Here is a 21,551-nt window from a genome sequence, read left to right as displayed (position 1 = left end):
CTTCCAGGTAATGTGGAATCTCTTTTATCAGTGAGCAGCATGGGAAAATGACACACAAAGGAGCTGTTTTGATTTTGTGCAGAAGAAGCTGTGACGCATTCACCCCTGGTGAATTTGTTGCAGAGCTATTTTCTCCCTGATCAGACACCTTACACAAAAATGCCTCTTTTTAGAATTTTCTCCAGTTTGCATTCTTGGGAAGGTGAGGAAAAAGCAGATCCATAGTGATATGAGAAACCCCAACTAAATTTGGAGGGTGTCTGAACTTGGATATATGGGCTTGGTGTTCGCGTGCAGGCAACAGAAATTCTCTGCATTCTGGCTGAAACAATCTGAAATGATTGGCCATCCAGGCAAGAAGTCTGGCTGATTAGTTCACCAAATTACATTTGGCAGCTCTTCTACTTTGAGTTCACTTAGTGCAGCTACCTTTAAGAAAGGTACTGAATTCCCTATGGGACGTTTAACTACTAGATTCTTTCCTAAAAACCCCACTGGAGCAATCAGCAGTGCAACGTTTCTGTTACAGACGATCTTCTGAACAGCTGTGTAACAGGAGAGAGAGAGGGGCTCTTTAGTTGAGAAAGGGCTTGAATGTCAGACTTGCCAAATCTGCCCTGTAACTTCTAACAATCCAATGACTTGCTTTCTTTGATTGGTGGTGGTTTTTTTGAGGGGGTGGTGATGGGGTTTTTTGTTTGTTTGATTGGGGTTTTTTTGCATGTCTTCTAGGTTTGAGCCTTCAGTGTGATTATCAGCATCTTTGAGTGAGCCTGACTTGATCAAATTTTCTCTCCATGTCTGTCTCTTCCCCTTGGCCTGCAGGTCACCTTCTAGATTCCTTTGCCCGCTCTGCCTTGTGGGACTGTGGTTTGGATTACCTGCACGGGACAGGACATGGAGTTGGCTCTTTCCTAAATGTACATGAGGGTCCTTGCGGCATTAGCTACAAAACCTTTGCAGACGAGCCCTTGGAGGCTGGCATGATCGTCTCTGATGGTATTTAGCATTCGTGCTTCTCTCTGGTTACTGGGGGAGGGACCAAGCTCTTTAAGATGCAGAGGGAATAAATCTGACAATGGTGTAAAGGAAAGGTGGGATCATAAGCTCTGGTCCTGCCTCCTCAGTTTGTTATTTTAATTGTCATTTAAGCTCTCTAGGTAAAGACCCTTGTTTTAGCTCTTTCACCTTCCATAAAGCATCTTTGCAGTCGGGTGCTGCAGGCCTGCGTCCTGCTCTCTACAGTGCAAACCTCAGCAGAGCTGTGCTGCTAACCAGTCCAGCTCTGGCATGCTGCCGCCTGTTCTGCAGTGGAAGACCTGCCTACAGTACAAGGTGGACACCAAGCTTTCAGGAGCTAATCCTGTCTTTGCTATGGGCTATTTGAGGCAGCTGTTAAATCTTTACATGCCTTATTCTTCCAGTAGTAAATTAACAGCCTGCTGGGGTTTGCTGAGAGACTTACATTCCTTCAGGGCTGCAGAGTCCTCTCAAGGAGTCAGGGGAGCACTCTCTAAAATAAGTGTTTTGGGGAAGAGGTTACCCACCTGCCTTTCATAAAGACATTAATATTTTCAGAGTTTCTGGTATTTGGAACACGTGTACTCTGTGCTCTCTCTTGACTTGCAAGGTCTGAGCTCGAGGGCTGTCTGTCTTGTTTCTCCTCTCTTTGAGAACTTTTGCTGTCACCTTGCTCGGGGCTTCTGTGCAGATTAAGTAGAGTCAGAAATTTGTTTGCCTCTGTGGATGCCTGATGTCAAGACTGCTTAGTGACTTCAGTGGACTAAAGCCATGGAGGGGAATTTTGGCCATAGGGAATAAGTATTTGCACAGTGCAGCTACGTGGCTTAGTTAATTACTCTCTGTTTCTGCAGAGCCTGGGTATTATGAAGATGGGTCCTTTGGGGTCCGAATAGAAAATGTCGTCCTTGTGATCCCTGCCGAAACCAAGGTGAATGACCTGCTCAAGATGCACCTTTCTCCATGGCTCACTGGTTGTAAAACTTAAAGTACTGGAACTTGAGGTGGGACCATGCTGCAGACAGTTGAATCCTACTCAAGACTCCTGGTCTCCAAAACCACGCTTTGATGAAGACTGATTCTAAGTCTCCCTTGCTAATGAGGGCACAGAAGACAGTTCTGCTTCTGCAGAGTTTCCATAGGTTGAAATGTGTATGTGAGAGTTGTTTTAAAATGTTTTCTGTCTGGATGTCAAAGATCAGAAGGATCTTTATTCAGCCTCTTGGAGTCATTGTGTAGAGCTGGTTAATCTTCTCAAGTTGGGATTTTCTTCTCTGATAGAGTCCTCAGTGGCAGCAGAAACAAAACTACAGACAGATTTTGACATTATAATTGCCAGTCTGCCTGGGTTATGCTTTTAGAAATGCCAAACTGAAAATGACCGTATGGTCATCAAGCTGAGTCCTCTACAATTGTGACCTGAGACGTGGCCTTTAAAATGTGAAAGAAATAACTAAGGTTTATATTGAGATTCTTTGCTTGAGCATAAGAAAAATGTTATTGTAAGTTGCTACCCTCTCATCTGAATGTTACATGTATTGTTCTGTACTGATGACATGAACCCAGAAGTAAGTGTGATCTGGCTAAAGCTGTTTCTAAAAAAATTTTGTCTTTCTGCTGCAGTACAACTTCAAAAACAGAGGGAGCCTGACTTTTGAACCCTTAACCCTGGTTCCAATCCAGACGAAAATGATTGATGTTAATTTGCTGACACAAAAAGAGGTAAGTGAAACAGTAGATTTGCACTGCCTTCTTTGCACTAGAACCAGCTTGTTCTGTTCGGTTTACAAGAACCACTGGCCTCTGTTCCATTTCATAGATCCAGAGAGCAATCTGACTTAATTTTAAACTTGGTCCAGCTTTGAGTGGGAGGGTGGACTAGATGAGCTCTCCAGAGGTCTTTCCAATCTAAATTATTCTATGATGAAGGCAGCGAGGACCCCTCGGATGATGTTGTTTTGGTAGTACCCTTGATATGATATCTGCTGGTATCATCTCTTCTCTTTTCCTTCTCCTGCCTGTCATGGTTTAACCTGGCAGGCAGCCAAATACCACGCAGCCGCTCACTCACTCCCCCCGCCGGTGGGGTGGGGAGAGAATCAGAAGGATGAAAGTGAGAAAAACTCATGGGTTGAGATAAAGACAGTTTAATAGAACAGAAAAGGGAAAATAATAATGATAATGATAGAATATACAAAATGAGTGATGCACAATGCAATTGCTCACCACTCACGCTGACTGATAACCAAGTAGCGATCGGTACTTCCTGGATCATGCCTACCGTTCATATACTGAGCATGATGTCACATGGTATGGAATACCCCATTGGCCAGCTGGGCTGGCTGTCCTGATTATGTTCCCTCCCATCTTGTGCACCTAGCTCAGTCAGTAGGCACGGGAGCTGTCCTTGGACTAGGAGGGCACTTAGCAACAACTGAAAACATCAGTGTGTTATCAACATTCTCCTCATACTAAATCCAAAACACAGCACTAGGAAGAAATTTAACCCTATCCCAGCCAAAACCAGGACACTGCCTTAATTTGCTTCTGTCAGAGTATCATGCTGTCTCCCCAGAGACTTACTAAAGACTGTCCCATGTTGTTGTCTGTATCTACTCGTAACCAATCTTGTTCAGCCACACCATGTTCTGCAGTACATACGGACCCTGAGCAGACATCAATGATACCTGCTCAGCAGCATTTATTTCCTGAATAGCTTCATGCTCTGCACTTTGTGTTTAGGTTTCCCACTACCTTCACCGTGACGTGTTTCATCCTATTTTTCTACCATACTCTTTATTTTGCCTCAACCCATCCTCCTTTTCTGAATGATAATCCTATTTGCATTTCCTTTTTCTGAAGAGGAGTGTGACGAGTACCAAGATCTGCCATAAGGTTACCTGTTCAGATCAATAGGGCAACTTGTGTCTCAGGACTGCATTGTTCAGTTACAAATTTGCAAAGCTATTTACTAGGCTGTGCCAAAGTAGCTATTCTGACTTGCTGGAGGTAGTGATTTGCAGAGACTTTAAATACTTGTCAGCTGAGCCGAACCTTGGCTCCTCTGAAAACCCAGGACGAATTGCTTTAGTTCCTACCCTCATCAAATTTACAAGTCACTTCCATATATTAGATGTCTGTCTCTTTGGGACAGGATCCCATCCCAGCCTAACAGCTCAATCCCAAGGAGCACAAGGGCCTACAAATGTCTTTGGCTCTACACAACTTGTAAGGCCACCAACTCTTCTGCGTTTATACTGAATGTCATACCCCCTCCCTTTCTCTAGTGTAACTGGGTGAACGACTACCATCAGAAGTGCAGGGAAGTAATTGGAGCAGAACTGGAGAGGCAAGGCCGGCACGAAGCTCTTCGGTGGCTCATCCGGGAGACGGAGCCTCTCATCAGAGTTCAGTAGTACCACCTACACGCTGTGGTGTGTAGAACATCAGGACCACTCGGTGTCACAATAATCTACGTCTTCTTGGCCCTTGACACCACTGGGAGAACGTTCTTCAATAAAACTTTGGAAATCAGGAGGGGATTTAATTTCATTTCTCTCCCCGCAACATGTGCGGGTAATGTGGGGGTAAGGAGGGTTACTGTCTGAACAATTTTTTTTTTGGGGGGGGAGGGGTTGAGAATAGAAAGCAAACAAAATAAATAAGCCTGTTGCCTTTGAAAGAGGGGTCTTTATTGAAATAATGGTTCTAAGAGGCAATACTGGAATATTTTATACTGTCTGGTTTTTCACTGTGAAAACTCAGTATTTTTGCATACTTGGGTTCCAGTTGCTAAGATGCTACCCACACAGCAGGACTGATTACTGAATAAAAGATTCCAACCCGCTGTTTGCTCTGTATGCCTTCTCTTGCAGTCAGTGATGTGTTGGGTTTGACAGCCTGAAGAAGGGCAAGATCCAGATAATTCCACCTTTATGTGTGCAGACAGCGAGGGCTGCCCTGTGCTAGGCGCTGGGCAGATGTTGTGGAGAGGCCTGACAGGAGCAGTCAGTTCTGCCTGTGCTTGGTGGCAGATCATGGAAGAGATGGGGCGACACTCGGCAGAGGTTTATGTGTGCAGAGCATCCAGGCCGGTACTTCTGTCTGTTGTTATGACTTGCTGAGTACTTGTACAACCCTCGGCACCACAGGACGTGTGGGCAGTATCATGGAACTGCAGCTCTTCCTGGACACAGAGCAATTATTAAGTTAAAAAAAAAAATGCATACAATGGGCAAAAGAAGGCCTCTGCAACTTTGGTTCAAAATCAGCCTGGCCTTTGCCACCGGGAGCCGTGATCTGGATTGCCAGGCAACGCACAAAGTCTGGTGGTGAAGCGAGCTGCTACAAGTTAAACACGGGTACGAGAGCTTCCCACCCCGGAGGGGGAGTTCTCTGCTCTGTGGTCTTCTGAAAATCACTGTGTGCGGGTGCATCAAAGCATTGTCTGTAATGTTACATCATGGGGTAAGAACATGTTTACTAAAAGAAGCAGTCATTCTTAACGTTTGCACTGAAAGTGTTTTGATCAAACTCAAATTCAATATTAGATCTAAAAAGAGCAATCGGGTAACAGCAACTCAAATTCCTGATATTTTAAAGAAATGCTCTGTGCAAATGGAAATGTTCGCATACATAATTTTCTTCCCCCCATCCCCCAAGAAATTTTGAGAGGGAAATATTAATTTTTGTTAAATGGCATGAAATTAGTATTTCCCTCAAGAGTTTTGGAATCTGGAAGCAGTATCTCGTAGCCAAACAGAAAGGGACGGGGAAGAGAAACAAAGTTGCCTGGCCTCCTAGCTACGTTATCCAAGAAGGTGATAAAACTGCAATAAATGCTGTAAAAGGTCATTTTCACCCCGGCCTCTGCACGTAGGTATATGTATTTAAATATTCAGATGGTTTCCCCCGCCGCCTGGAAGTATTAGCTTTCATCTCCGCTGTGTCTATGGGAAACCCGGCTCACACCCCAGCCGGTGCCCTGTATCTCATGAGCACGTGCTGTCGGCTGAATCCCATCGGGGAAAACATTTCTTCCGAAGGTGCCTGTTGCCTCTGTGGGTACTGACTGTGCCACAGGATCGAAGGACAAGCGGCGGACCTCTGAACAGGTTCTGCTGTGGCAAACTGGGGCTTTCCCAGCAAAATCGGTGTGCGTGCAGTGAGGCTGAACGATGGGGGAGTTGTCAGCCGAACGCCGCAGCTTCCCCCGGCCGGGGGGAGACCTGTGAGGCTGGAAGGCAGCTGCTCTCCAGAGTGATGGTGGAGGTTCAAGCAGACGACTCTGCCGGTCGGTGTAGACCTGCAGGGGGGCTGCATTGCTGACCACCGTTCCCAAGAACGGTGTCCTAGATGTCTTGGCAAAGACCCAGCCTGGGTAGGTCTCTCCTCAAACTCAAGGACAAGTGTTTCCCACGGGAAGGCAGAAGAGGAGGATTTCTACCAAACGGTGAAACACAACAGCCGGGGAAGCTTTTGTCCTCTTGACCCAAAGCCACTGTGGTTGACTCAGGGATCTCAGTGGGGAGGGGGGGACAAGACACCGAAAGCAATTTGCTAGGTTTGAATGGCCTTATTGGACCTTTTCCCCTCCTCGATTCCCTCTTTACAGTCAGATGGCAATCTGGGGCCATTCCTACCCAGATCTCAGAAATTCATGGCTCTTTCCCGTCCCAAAGTCCCCTCCAGTGCACGGGGACAGAGGTGGGGCAATTCAGCCTTGAATTCTCCTCTAGGCACCAGCCCAGGGAGCCTCAGCAGATACCTCCTGCCCTTCACTCCCCAGCTCACCCCTCCATGCCACCTCGACCCCGTGGGCTTTTCTTGCAGGGAGTCTGCCACCGCATCTTGGTCACAACTTGGAGATCTTTACTCCTTTCTCAGATTTGGCACCTCAGTGGAGGGAGACGGGGTGTTTTGCAGGCTAGGGCTGGCTGAGATGCGTTCCTAACTCTAAGGCATCTGTCTCTCTCTTTATTCACTCCTTGAAAACACAACTACATTTTGTATCCTTTCCTGTCTGAGCTTCAGGTTTCCAATGGAAATTAAACTTGGTTTCTTTTTTTTTTTTCTTCTTCCAGGTTTTGATTTATTCCATCAGTGCCTGCTTTCCCTGAGCGGTCTCTCCCTTCCCCTCTCCTGGTGGAAGAAAAAAGGAAGAGAGGAGCAAGGAAAAGAATGAACTGAAACCAAGTTCCTGTCAGGTTTGGGTTTTATTTTTATATGAGTACCATCCACAGAAATGACCATAACATTATGCTGTTCAAGTGAAAAATGTAATTTTATTTGATTTAAAAAAAAAAAAAATTTTCCATAGGGGCTTTTTTTGTTGTTGTTGTGGGAAGGAAGGGGCATTTTCAATAACAACATACTTAATGGTCTATTTTCAAGCCATTCAGTTTTGCAATATTTTTAACCCAGTGGGTGTCTCATAGTTTTAGATCATGCTGCAAAGCACATTTCTGCTCCTTACACAGCCTCTCTTACAGGGGGCCTTGCTGGGGTGAGCCCATCCGGTCCTATCACTTCATCCAACCCATCCATCTCCCGCCCAGCCCAGGGCTTGATCCAGGGGTGAACATTAGTGCACAGTGACCCTGACCCCAAACACACAGGGAGCACACAGAGCCAGCAGAGAGCAGCCTAAGTTGCATCAACAGATGGAGAGAAACCCCTTTTTTTTTAAATTTAAATGGCTTATATTTTCTGGCTTGAGGGCTGGTGAAGGCTGCAGGGGAGTTTGGTTCCTCGGGGCTGCCCATCCTCCCGGGAGCGCAGGCTCCTGGCGCGGGTTGCTGCCCTGCTCCCGTGATGCACCGTCTGCAGAGCAATTTCCACGCTCAGATGGCATCTGAAGAAAAAAAAATCCAATCCCCTCCATTTTTCATGTACCTGCCAGTGGCTTGCTCTGGCTCCTGGCATCACAGGAGCCTTTTGCCCGCAGAGCCTGAAGGTGGCTGGGCTCCTGTGTGCGTGCTCAGCTGCGAGCCCTTTCTCGCAGCAGTCTCTGGGGCAGTTTGTGTGGGCTGGCAACCAGGTCCCTACAACTGCCACGCACAGAGCTGCATTGCACCGATCCTGCTTAAAAACCAGTCTGAGGCCAGCATGTTGTAAACATCTCCCAAAATGGAGCATTAACCAACTGGAGAGGATCTACCACGAGCCTTCGATATCCCCCCATCACCCCAGTATCGTGTCAAGCAGCCCTGACTGGGCATCTCCGGAGCTGGAGCAAGGCCCCGCTCGCTGCGCACCGTCCCTCTGTGCATCCTCTCTCCCGCGCAGGTGCTGCTCGCCCCGCTGCGGTGGCAGGGGACTCGGCGAGCGTCCTTCATTTCCATTTGCGTTTGGAGCACATCTTCCGATAAACACCACCGCGTTCCTCTTGAGGTTTGAATACGAAACGAGCTGGGGAATTTCAGATGAAGGTAGCATTAGTTCAGAGCGTCATGGTCTTCTAGGAGGGGGTTTAAGGAGCTTGGAGCGGTTGTGAGAATATCTCTGCTCAAATCCAAACAGGCAGCTCGGTAAGTACAAAGTTGAGGAAAGTGTCCTCTTCCCCTTGTATGCTATTAATATTTAGGACTGGGCTTCAATTATTCATTCCTTCAGGGTGTGCTTTTATCATCTTAGTGCTACAGGATTAGCTTGTGCACCTTCTCTGGGCACTCAGAAAAGACCTTTTCGTAAGATTTGTGAAATTTCATATCTGAGAGGCCTTTTGCAAGCAAAATATATGCCATGCCATTAGTCAGAAAAAGCAAATCTTCCCCATCCCCACCCGCAGCTTCTTTAAGACCTCACAGAGCTGAGCCTTAGTAGATGCACAGGATCCGGCCTTGGCCGGAGATGGGATCATCCAGCATGGCTTGATGAGAAGTTGGGTCCGTTATTTCTTTTTTTTGTACAAGAACAAGGAGACATCTAATGATGGTAGATAGACCCAGACCCTTGGCAGAGCCAGCTCGTTTGTCTGAGCTGTGGACAAATCGATGTACACTGTGATTAAATACTCCAAATTATTGACATCTGCGCTATAAATAGCTGACTTGTTAATAGCCCGCCTTCCTGCTGGGTCACGTTTGACAGTTAGTTTGCTAAAATGAGGATGATCAGATTTCATGTTTCTGAGCACAGCTTGATCAGGGCAGGGTCTGGGAAGAATTGTATTTTATTTGCCCAAATATTCTTTTTATTTAATTAAGTAAAGCCAACCATGGAATTAACATTCCCTTTCTCCCTTCAGGAGCCTGAGTGCCTGTGGGAGCTCAACACTGCAGCAGTCACGGCAATTTCAGATTCGGTCAAAACAAGAAACAAAGAAGAAATGTTCTTTTTTCTGCCTTTTGAAAATATTTTGTAGGGTTATTCTGTTCTTGGGGGAGATGATAAGGCCATGATAAGACCATGAAAAGTTTTGTTAACTAAAAGCCTGGAAAAATTATTGAGCCAAAAAAGTGACATCCATCAAAGCATTTAGTTGTCATTGGTTTAGGAGATGTTTTGTAAATACTGGCAATTCTAATTAAACTTAAAAGATTGGATTAATTTTTAAAGCAAAAAAAAAAAAATTAAGTAGAAGTTGGGAGTTTTCCATTTAGAACTTGTTGGAACAAGGCAGTCTGACAATTTTTGAAACTGTATTAAAATATTTTTTGACATAAACCTGATGAAACCTGGCCCCAGATTGAATTTTGAAGAACTTGAATTTTTTAGATAAGAAACACAAAACCATAAAAAACGCCCGAAGTCAAACATTTTGCTGAAAAATTCCTGCTGCAATGATTACACTACACCTGAGAAACAGGAGTAGCAGCTAGGACGCATCGAGCTGTGTGTTCATCCTGTCAAACAGAGCTAAAAACTTGTGTTTGCTTTCTGAGGTCAGTGGAGAGAGAGAGGTAACCCCAGAAACGATGTAGCATACTTGTGAGTTGCAGCATCCTTTTGGGGTTATTGCCTTCTCCATTGACTTGATGAGCAGACAAGTCCTCTCTCAGCCATCTCAGGCACATGGTTACAGCTGGGTGGAATAAATAAACCTGTGTTCAGGTGACAAGACTCAGGATCGATGTGCAAACCTCTCCTTCACTTGGGCAATGCTTCTCACTTAGGACCTTCACCAACCCCCCTCTGGGAGCAATGCTATGTTATCACTTCTGAAGTGCTCGCATCGTTTACAAAGTTCTCAGATTTGAACAATGCTTCAAATCCAGACCAATGGCACTGGGCAGCTCTGAATCAATCACATTTTGAACACAACTGGATGAGAAATGCTACGGTAAGTGTGGCCTGAGCTGGGTGAGCCGCTTGGTGGACCACACTCGTGGCCAGTGGCCATCTGGTCATCCTCACTGATGCTGAGACCTGCCGTGGCATCCGTGGGCAGGCAGCACCGTATGCCAGTACAGACTAACGAGCAAACTGCATCCCACCTCTGCTACCCACAGCCCAGCTACGATAACACGTGTTTCTTCTAACCTCTTGTCTAGATTATGGTAAGGCAATTTAAAAGGGCTCGCCACCCGGGGCAGAGATGTCAGGTGCAGTTACCGTCTTTGGGTTTCCCACAGGGGAATGAGAACAAGGGTTTCCACTTGGCAAAGCAAATAACCCTGGGCATTGATGCTTTTGCATTTCCTTCGCTGAAGGCCGTGGGGAAGGGTACCCGCGCGCCTTGCAGTGCAGGGGATGTGATAGAGATGTCTGGTGGAGTTAAGTGCTCCTCGCTGCTCGCTGGTCAGATGGCAGTGCCCTGCTTCTGCCGCAGAGCAGAGGCGACAGGAGGCAGGTGCCTGGGCTGTTGCTTAAAAAAATAGCCCTTCTCCACAAGACCACTCTTTAAAGATGCTTTTTATTATTATCACAGGAGCAAAGTTGGCTGTTTCCATAACACCGTAATGCAAACATCATGTGTTTGCCCCACAGCAACCAGCGAGTCAGCCACAGAAGCTCCTTCCTGGGCAGGAAGCAATAGGTAAGACTGCCTCTACTTTGGGATAACCAGCCCCTTATGAAACCAGGCTGAAATGTAACATTCCCTGCAAAAAGCTCCCGAAAGCATTGTTAGTTGTTATAGTGTGAGCAGCCTGATGGAGAGATACCCAGCTCCCTCGCCCTTCCTCACAGCGTCTTTCCACCAAAAGCTGCAAACCCATTTTATATTAAAGGCTCAGCATAGCTACAAGGAGGCTCAGTAGGACTCAGTTTTTAATTGTGAAATATGGATAGAGACATCTTTTTTGCGTGCTGCCTCTTGCTCTTGCAGCACTGGTTATAATTTCTTATCAACTCTGGATTCTGCGAGCAACCCCAGCTGAGCACCAAGGAGGTGCCGGCATTAAAGAGGGGGCACCGCGGGCCCCGAGACAGGGCTGGAGAGCAGGAATGGAAACTGGCAGTAAAAGCTGACAACCAGAAATTAATGTTGCTTTTAACTGTCAACTCTCAGTAAAAATAAACCTTGAATCCTACCAGGCCTAGCTGTAAAATCACATGGACCTTGCTTTAATCATTGGCTGAGCACACTGCACTCTGCTGCGGTCTTGAAGAGGACGGCGTAATGCCTGCCCGGCTCATTAAACATGATGTGGGCTGACAGGTGGAGATTATGTGAATCCAACACTCTAGCAAGGGATGTCAAAGTGTGGGCTCTCCCCAGGGAACAACCTTGTCCAGGAGCAACCCTGCTTGTATCAACCTGGTCCTACCACTCCTGTCCTGGGATGGAAGACGGGCTCCAGGGCAGGGCTCACCCACCTGCAGTCTTCCTCCGGGGTGGTGTGAGCCATCTTAAGAAGAGCTGGGACTCCCGTCTCTTCCTGAGCCTGAAGATACGAAGTTATCTTGCAACACGTGTGATCACAGGCTGTTGTGCATGATCCGGATAAATGGTAAAGCTCCTGAAAAAGTGGAAGGCTTTTCTGCAAGGGCAGAAAAGTGCTAGTAATAGTAGGGAGGAGGCTCTCTAGAAGAAGGCATTCTGGCTCCGTTTATTCAGTTGTCTGTGTACCGAGGGACATCGCTCACTTGATCACAGGTGAGATAGTCTTTGTAGGTTGAAATATCTGGGACACAGTTAGACCTACAGCAGGAGAAGAGGATGGATTCCCAAAGTAGGGTGGAAGACTTGTAAAAATCCAGAAAAAATCCAGCTGCTGAATCAAGAGAAGACATGCAATGGCACCAGAAAAGCATCAGAGCCACAACTAACCTGGTAATGACCCTGCAGTAGGGCAGGTTCCTATCACCTTTAAAGAACAAAGCAAGTGAGCTTTATGCAGCTACGGTCAAGCATTTAAAAGTGCATTTCATAATCATAGAATTTTTAATACAAGCCATTAATAACAGTCTGCCTAGCATTAAAAATTGTACTGCAGATGCACGATTTTGCCAGTTTTGAAACATCAGCAATTTTAGTTTTAACCTGCTGTAGAGCTAGAAATAGTCACTGTAAGGATGATATTGTTTTGCATTCGGTGCATTTATTGACATGAGAAAATCAGCAGGCATTAATTTAAAGTGATTAATTCAGGAACATGCAAATGCAAAGGCTGGATGGAAGCACAGAAACCACATGTTGCAGAGCTGGAGTTTGGTTCCTTGGTGTCCCTGGGTTCACCACCTCCCAGCAAGCCTTCCGTGCCCAGGGGCAGAGAACACGGTCTGAAGCAAAAGTGCTGGTACCAATGAAGGATCCAGGATGGGTTTTGGGCTGGCACTCAGCTACCTGGGGGGCAGGAACCCAGCAAGGAGGGAGACCTACAGGTGGTGGTGGGCAGTGAGTTGGACATGAGATCCTGGCCAGGTGGGTCAGTGTGGTCCGGAGACTTCACGCGCAAGAGACCTGAAACAAATCCTACCCAAAGAAAGTGCAGGGGAGCTCCTTGTACGAGCAAGGCAGCGTGACCTTTCCCTACTCTGTACATTGCATATTGAATAAGACTCTCAGCTATCCATGACATTTTCATACCTCTTGACAGTGTGAAAGTGCTTATAAAAGAGAGGAAACAGTCCAGGGAGAAGAGCCTTTCCACAGCCCTCCTCGTTTGCTGGAGAACAGTCAAGGGACCTACGTGAGCTCTGCCCTGGTGAACGGGGCAGGAGCAGATTCAAGCCCAGCACAAATTGCTCTCAGTTAGCACCTATCCCCCAGGCTCAGCATGACTTTTGGGAAGATGACAGCCGTAAGGCTCCTCCATCTCACTGGGGAGCCCGCACAACCCCGCAAGAAAGAAGCCACTGTAGTGATTTGCTCTCCCCTTTTGAGAACCAAACGTTGGCCTGGTCTGTAACACACACATCCCGGCTGGCAAAGACAAACTAGATCATTAAGACAATAGAAACAGTGAGCGTAGAGAGAAACATGAAAAAATGACTCTCAGATGCATTCACATTTTATGCATTTACTGGGATAAAACCTAGAGTCTGTAATATTAAATCATAATGTCAAAGAGAGAGCTTATGCTAATTTAATTAAAGGCAGCATCCTGGTGCACATGGATAAGGAGCTGAATTGATATTGTGCACCACTCACTAATTTTGCCTGCCATGGGGTGCTTAGTCTGGGATGTGCTCACAGCTATATTTGGTTTTTTGGACAGGATGAGTATCCCCCCACCACTCTACCAAAATTAGAAGGGGGTCAAATTTTATGCTTTTCTGTCCCAAAGCTGACAAACTGTGTGTAAATGCCATCTCTGAGCACCTGGGCACCAATTCATCCGTCTGTGCTGAAGAGGTGGGAGTCCTTGCCTGCCTTTGCTTCCCATGGGGAGAGAAAGAGAGAGGTTCCTCAAGGAAGCCTGAAGTGAAGTGCTATGAATATCCCCCCACCCTCTCCCTAAATGTGAAACAGGATTCTGGAAAACAGACCAACTTGTTAATAGAGTTTGAGGCATCATAAAGGTACCATAAGCCTTCAGCTTCACACTTCATATATTTATATCCTAATTTTGTTTTGGGCATATTCACTTCCTTTATGTGTGTGGGAAAATCATCCTCCAAGAGCTATAGTAGGATCGACTTTGAAAAGCTTGACCTTTACCTGGGTGCCACAAAGGAGCTTCACCAGCTGGCTGGCAGGGCCGGGGATGGCGAGATCTGTCTGCTGTTTGGGTGGAGAGGCGCATCCAGCCACTGCTCCCCTCCCTTCCAGCCATGTCCTCCCACTCCTGGCAATTAGAAATGACAAGCGTGGATGTTTCTGTTATTTATACAACAGGAACGTCTTAAAGCCTCAAAGCAGAACCAAACATCTCACCTCCATACCTGCTGGACCTTGGCAAAAGCTAGCTGACTCTTCGGGAAATTGTCTCTGGGCCCAACTCAAGCCTCAGCCAAGCTAATGGGAGAGTTTTGGTGGATCTGAAAAGGATATGGATCAACGCTTTGCTCATCTGAGTCCGACGCAGAAAAGAGTTTACAGCGTCTTTGTGCAACACATTGTGATGTGCTGAACTTGGCGAATGTGTTGAAGTCCCTCAAAGTTTCTTGGTAGCGCCAAAGCTGCCAGACAGCTTCTGAAATGCTAAGTCCTCGCTGCTTCATCTTTGGCATGGCAGTGCTTGTGGAACAAACTTCAGTGCTTCTTTCCCAGCTTGGGTTGGGAAGAGGGAGAACAGGCAATTAAAACATTGTTGGGTAAAGGCTGGTATCAGTCCATAATATTGATTTCACACTTAGGTCTTCAAATCTTATTGCAAGAAGCTGTGTGGATGCTTTTGCCCTCTGCAAATCAGGCAAGGAGCCTGGGTCCATCACAGATGGAGCTACACAGTTTGGGGCTGAACCTGTAGCCTAATTTGAGCCCATCAGAATCAAAGTCAGTCTGTCTGTTTGTTTCAGTGGCACTGGCTGGCTCCTCCAAAGTGCTTGGTGATTAAAGGTGCCAAGAAAGTGGAGAGTTTCATTACTAACTGTGAAAATTGTGGAGAAGTGCATCCCTGAGGGTATGGGGATTGCCTTGCTGGGGAGTAAGGCTGTCATTATAAGCAGCACTGGATGCAGTTTTAATACGAAGAAAGTAAAATAGGAATAAATTGCAGCATAACGTTTCTTCTTAATGCTCTTTTTCCAGGCAGAGGAAGCACTAAGCATGAGCGGACTGAATGGGCAACCGAGCTCTAAAACTGCAGTAATACCTTCTCCTGGTAAGTAATAAGAGCATTCACTGGATGGCACCTGTAACTCCTTGCTGTTAGGCTAAAAATGGCACATGGAGTGTGTGAGTGCCTTTGCAAAGAAAACTGCTTGTAGGCAGAGATGTCTGTGTTCTGCAGCAGACTGAGACGCTTGGTCACGAGGCCAGCTCTGCCCATTAGCTATGAACTTACTGAAAATGTTTATTATGGAGCAAAAGTATCCGGACCCACACGACGTGACAAGACCTCAGTCTCTTAGAGAGTCCAGGTGTCAGTGGGAAAGAAGGAGCATTGCCACTATCCGGGATATTCAGACAGGACCTTTCTAGAGCGTGTCAGTGCTGCAACACAAGCAGGTCCGTTTGTGTGGTCTTTGTAGGACATCAGCAGAGTTTGCTGAGCCATCATCCTCACTGGTTTATAAAACACCTTGCTGCTGCCTTGTAGCACTGGCAGAAAACTAGCACACTGCCCTCTGAAAGGGTGCAACTGGAAACATCTGTATTCTGCAAACAGGAGGACTAAGAGGCAGACTTTTCTTCTTCCATTAAAACTGAGCTTCTCAGATGATAAACACCTACTTATGAGAGCCGGAAAAACTAAGATGCCAAACTAGGCATGAAATTTGCAATAGTTAGGACTTGGATTTGCACTTAGTTCTGCTTCCCACTAAAGGGCATGAATGAAGCAAGTTAATAACTTACTTGCCTGAGGAGTATGTAATGTCAGACCCCCAGAGGAGTTGGAAGGACTGCTCTCACCCCTTGAAATTTCCTGCTGGCTACCAGGTATTCTTTTATCATTACACTTTAAAGTGAAAACAGTCTACATTTTTCTCTATGACTGTACTGCAGAACACGACTTGGGAATGACCTGAATAGCAAGGTCTGACAGATTGCTTTTTTTAAAGGCTCTTTAGGGAAAAAAGCAGACACGACCCTCTGCTAAATTACACCGGTGTTAAAGTAATGCATTGCCACCGCTATTGACAGCATCACACTGGCTAAATGAGCGTGAAAGGAGGACTGGGACCAGCATCACATTATTTTCCACTTAGCAGGGTTGCTATGGTCTCCCCTGAGCCCAGGGGGCCCTAGAAAAACCTCTGTGGATCTGACCCCTTCTCCCAGGTTTGGCAGGTCATTAGAGATGGTGAATCAGCCATGTCTTCAATCTAGTGGTTTGGGGCACTTGGAATGTAAATAGTGGCTGGATTTCAATTTCTAAAGAAGATTTCATTATTTTGGACTACATCAGTGGGAACATGCTGTAGGCGATTTGTGAGAAAGGTATTTGAAGCCAATTCGTTGAGTACTAGCTGCTGAACCGTAGTGATCAGAAAAATCACTTTTGGTCCATCCTCTGCCCACTACACTAAGATGATCCATCCTTTCCCTGTTCTGCCTTTTCTCCCCAAAATGCTGCACGTGTGAGAGTTTGGGCTATGTGTCCCTGCTTTCCATGTTGAGGGGAGGGACTACTGATTCGTTTCCTTAAGCCCAGGGAGGAATAGTATTTCTTGCCCATAAAAGTTCTGGCTCTGTTACGAGACAGATTACCTGGCAGCCTGAAAAAACCCGAGGGCAGGCAGTGCCTCGTTTTGCCTTTGGGATGTGACCGCTGACCCCTCCCTGCTCTGAGGTGCAGGAGAGGGAAGGATGCCGCGGGGCTGCGCCGCATCCTGCACCGCTCCAGGGGCCGTGATCCCGCCTCCCCTGGCATGGGCTTTATTAGCACCGGCCTGACCCCACGGGCCGTGCACCACCGTGGGATCAGATCCCAGTGGCTGCCGGCGCGCAGCCGGTCTTTCTGGGCTCCCGCTGGCTGCTGCGATGGCGGTGCAAGGGCATCCCGGGGAGGGTGGGCTGGGAGCGGGCAGAGCTCTCCGGGAGACAAACCTGCCCGGGGCTCGCCGGGTAGTTAGTTCTCCGTAAAGAGCGAGCAGGAGCAGCCCCGCTCAGCTCCCAGCCGCCGTCGCTGCTTCCCATCACCAGAGGGACCCCTCGGACCGGTCATGGGGTCCCCCAGCACGGCTCGGCTGGGGAACGGGTGGCAAGCGGGGGAGAGCCCTGCGTGGGCGCCAGCCGGGCTTGTCTGTGCTTCCCAGAAACCCCTTTAAACTCGGGCTAAATAATAATAAAAAAGAGGATGACACCAGCAGATAGAAAACAGCAGGCTTGGCACGGAGATGTCCAACAAGCTGGATTCAATGCCGTTCCTCCGGCCCTGTGCCGGTGTGTGTCCATTAGGAAAATCTGCTGATAATTACGCAGCGATGCAATGGTCCGAGAGCTTTGGAGGGACCTAGCATAAATCACCTGCTCTCTACCGTGGAGAGTTCGGGTGGAAAAGAGCTGTGGCTAAAGGAAAAAAAAGATGAGGGAAAAAAAAGGAAGAGAGAATAATCATGGCTTTCCAGTCACCTGTGGTTTGCTTGGCACTTTTTTGCTGCTGACAAGTATTTGAAATTATGAAGGTAGAGGAGCCTTGATAAAATTAAGACCTGTTGCTATCAAACTTGTTCTGTAATAGTCTTGGTCATGATTTTGTGGACGCTAAGACACAAATAGGGGGTGATTATATGTGGTTTTAGGTGACAGCAGGAGTTTGGTCTCTTTTCTACATATGCTGGTGGTTCAGCGTTAGAGTGTGAGTGTCAGTGTCATCCCCCGCTCCGTCCTCCCCCTCCAAAAAGAAAGAAATGCCCCATGGATTTTTCTTGACAGAGGCATGAGGGTAATAAATTAGCAATAGGAAAAAAGCAGAGCAACCAAAGGGCATCTGCTACTTCCTAAGAAACTGCTGGGCTCCAGTATCCTAAAAGCTGCAATTATTAATGTAACAGACAACAGGGTTGATTTGAAACCTTAGTGAATCCAGCTGTAGCATTTTTTTCACCCTTATCAGGGCTAAGCTTTGGATTAGAGCCTTGCAGAGAACGGTTTTCCTCAAAGCAAGTGCAGCTTCTGGGTTTGAAGGAGGACACGAACTCCCTGGCCTCAGCTCGCTCGAAGGGAACGGCCCTTTGGAGGGCAGTTTGCTGAGCATTTGCGCTTGCAGTGCAGCATGACGGCTGCGTGCTTGGGCTGCGCCAAGAGCTCTCTGGGTACCCCGGTGAATTCTGCAGTTGAAAATGCTTCAGAAAGTTCTTGTCTTTCTGCTGTCCTCCAGAAACTGCCAGCTGGAGGGGGAAGACTTTTTAGTGCATTGATCAAGATTTTTTTGGGAAATCAAACGCTTGTTTGTGTTCGTCACTCCTTTCTTTTTGCAAAGGATTTCCTTCCTTTCATCATTACCAAAAGCAGTGCTGCATCTAGGAGACACCAAATACAGGTAGACAGACCTCGAGCCCGAAGCTTTATACCCAGCCGAAGTGGAAGGACAGGTCCCTGCCCCGGCTGCTTCAGTCATCTGTATTCATCTTTGCTGCAATAATCCTTCCTGCAAAGCCAGCCATACGCCTTCGGTAAAGCTGCGTGACTAATCCTTAAGTAATCATTTATTTGGGGAATGTCACCTCTGGGTGTGCTATTTGTTGGTCCATAACCGTACATTTTGAAGGGAGCAGGTTGAAATAATCCAATCAGCATTTCCTGAAGGGGGATATGACCCCTTCCCCTTTTCTCCTTGTCCCCAGCAGAGTACGAGAAGCACATGGTGTGCCTGTGAAGAGATGGGAATGTGAGTCTCAAGGAGATGAGGGGTGTCTGAAGGCTGATTGCAGTGTGAATGGTAGACTTGGGAGGAAACACAGGGTAAAACAATTTGGGAAAAGGTGTTTTGCCTGGCTGTTGGAGCTGCCTGCTGTAGGGCAGTGGAGTCCCAGGGCGCTCTTTGAAGACGTGGTGGGAGCCATAACACAGTGCCTCATGGTGGGATACTTTGTGGCTGGAGAACATCTGGGCTTCCATGTCTGAGGCCACATCATGGCCACACTGTGCTGTATGAGTTACAAGCATTTCTATTACTCCAGCTCATGATCTTCCAGGGTGCAGAGTTCTCTAGTGCTGGTCCCTCGTGAGCTTTGGTGGGCTGGAGGAGTGTAGTTGAGGCTAGATGTGTCTCTCCTGTCACAAGCTGGTATGTTGTGAAGGTCACAGCACAGCCAGCTGTTCTTTAACGGTGCTGGGAAGACTGACAACTACGAAGAATATTGTGTCTGGAGGCAGATCCCATCCCAGCAGCCCCACGGAGCGGAGAACCTGCCTTCTCAATGGTTGGCTCTTGAACATAATGCTTCAACTTTTGTGTACTGCTTAACCCCATTAAGAACATTTTCAGTCCAAATGCCTCCTGGTTTTCCACTTCATGTCTTTTTTTCCTCATATAAGTCAACCCAGGAACTTGGCAGCTTGAAGAGGAGGGTGCCGGCAGTCCCTGGGGCTGGTTCCTCACTCTGGCCTGCATCCCAAGGCGTGGTTTGAGTTGTTGGCATAACTCAGGCAAAATTCAGCCCATTGCAGGACTGGTTGCTATGACACTTTGTAGACCACCATATGGGAGCTATTGGTGCAAGAGTAACCAGCATTCTGTCTTGTGTCTGATTAAAGCCTTTTTGACAGGAGCTCTTTATGTTTGGCATGAATATGTATGATTTGGACTTCATGAACCAGAAAAATCTCTGTTCATCCGGTGGTGATAAAGGATAACTTCTGTGGGACAGCTCTGGGGTCATTATGCCTTTTAAGGGATAAGTTAAAAATAAAGCTATTTTTTATTCAGATGCTTCCTTTGGTGATAATACTAATCACTTGCATTTTGGTATAACGATGAAGGATTTCTAGTGACAATTTGGTTTGGAAAGTCAGAGGAAACGCTTCTAAAGAAACTGATTCCCACAAAATGAAGAGAAGAGTGGGCTGGCTTTTTCCTCCAGTATAAGATAAAGAGGTAAAAACTGGGCATTTCCAGACAAGACTGAAGGTGTGTTCCTGCCCTGCTCACTGAAAACTAGAGATGGTCAATGGACCATTGGTCAGTTGTCCCGGGGACGTTATACATAAGAAAACTTTGCTAACTTTCAGTCAACTTCCTTAACACTGCTGCAGAGAAGGAAAAAAAAGCTGGTTCAAATGAGGACCAGGATCTGGATGTCTGGTTCCAGGAGCATTTTTAAGGCAATGCAAATGTTTCTTAAGGCTATTTTTTTGCATTCTAGTTCAAACTGCTGTCCAATCCTGCCTAGTATCTGGTGCTTCAGAGTACGGGAAGAAAGAATGAAATGAAACGTCCCTGTAGACCCAGAACATTCAAGTAAACTGCAGAGTTTTTCTTATCTTAAACAAGATTAGCAATCATTGAAAAAACAACTCACAGAAGAACAGGGCTGGGTTATGGTCATTTCCATGAAGTTATCAATATGTCCTTAGGCATGCAGTCTTCATTTTCAGTGCCTTCTATTAAACGCCAGCTCAACAGGGTCATCGCGGGGTCACTGACATTATGTGAATTGGTTACTGATAGTAGCTGATGCTACTGCCTATTTTTGACTTTGCCCTTTGGCTTGCCTTTGGCACTTGGACTGTATTAACCACTGGCAATATGAATCAGTGCACAGGACTGACAGTCTCCCAGCCACTCAGGCAATCTGGAGATGTACCTAATAAATAATCAAAGCTACTAATGAGGCTGCATAATGCTGGGGGCTTGCAGGGAACTTTCTTGCAATGTAGTCGTGTCACAGTTGTTTGAGAAGAAGAGGGAAAACATAATGTTTGTTACAGCAGAGAGGAAATCCGACGAGAATATTTTAAGTTAAGTGAGTAGCAGCTACGGTGGTGTTTAGATTTTCTTGCCACATGGCTGAGTATGTTCATTATTAAGGATAGCATTCTTGGAGCTGCAGTGGTATAAGGAGAAGGGCAAAATGATTTTTGTAAGGAGAAGTAATAGCTTTTAGTTGTAACAAAAGCTATTGCCGCTACGTAAAAAAACTTTTTTCATTGTTGCCACATAGGTGTCCCCATCTGGGGAGGGGTCGTGCAAGTTGCAAACATATAATCTGCTTTTTTGGCTAGAGGAATTGATCACGATAGCGTTTGCAAGCCGTAGGCTTATGTCCTCCAGGAAATTCCACGTGTTAAATCATCGATTATCAGCTGGGACTTGTGGCAATCTATTGACTGCCAGGCCCACTAAGGAAACTGCTGCCTCTGTGCTTTGGGTTTACCAGGAGAGAGGAAAGAAAGGAGATGCAGAGCTCACATGCAACATTGGGAACAAACTGTAGCAATCCTCATCAACCCTCGCCACTGGAACCTGCTGTCCATCTTTCCAGGTGTGACAGCACACTTTAGGTAGGGCAAACATTATTAAATCTTGCTATTGCAAACTACCCCTGAGCGCATCTTTCCTCATTTGGCCAGCCAGCTATTCTCTGCCTGTCCT

The 21,551-nt window shown here is 46.7% G+C and overlaps 1 protein-coding gene and 1 long non-coding RNA gene across 5 annotated transcripts in view; both read left to right on the top strand.

Annotated features, from left to right (window-relative positions):
* Positions 1–4,867, top strand: part of XPNPEP1 (X-prolyl aminopeptidase 1) — a 32,919-nt gene extending 28,052 nt beyond the window's left edge. For 2 of the 3 annotated variants that reach the window (XM_075155002.1, XM_075155001.1), the window contains exons 18-21: positions 826–999; positions 1,875–1,951; positions 2,644–2,742; positions 4,308–4,867. In XM_075155002.1, coding sequence (XP_075011103.1) covers positions 826–999; positions 1,875–1,951; positions 2,644–2,742; positions 4,308–4,436 — 479 coding nt within the window. In that variant the 3' untranslated portion in view covers positions 4,437–4,867. Of the gene's footprint in view, positions 1–825; positions 1,000–1,874; positions 2,173–2,643; positions 2,743–4,307 lie in introns of all 3 variants that reach the window. The other variant, XR_012674343.1, reaches the window with a different exon arrangement.
* A 1,553-nt stretch (positions 4,868–6,420) lies between these two features.
* Positions 6,421–19,828, top strand: LOC142084380 (uncharacterized). Of its 2 annotated transcripts, XR_012674342.1 has the most exons (5): positions 6,421–7,226; positions 8,308–8,549; positions 9,269–10,303; positions 10,892–10,999; positions 15,101–19,828. It is a non-coding gene; the product is annotated as an uncharacterized LOC142084380 (long non-coding RNA). The 2 variants fall into 2 exon arrangements; XR_012674341.1 differs by having other exon boundaries at positions 8,308–10,303.
* The last annotated feature ends 1,723 nt before the right edge of the window (positions 19,829–21,551 follow it).

This window comes from Calonectris borealis, chromosome 7 (genome assembly GCF_964195595.1).
Source record: "Calonectris borealis chromosome 7, bCalBor7.hap1.2, whole genome shotgun sequence".
NCBI classification, from domain to species: Eukaryota; Metazoa; Chordata; class Aves; order Procellariiformes; family Procellariidae; genus Calonectris; species Calonectris borealis.
This window is presented reverse-complemented; position numbering and strand designations above follow the sequence as displayed.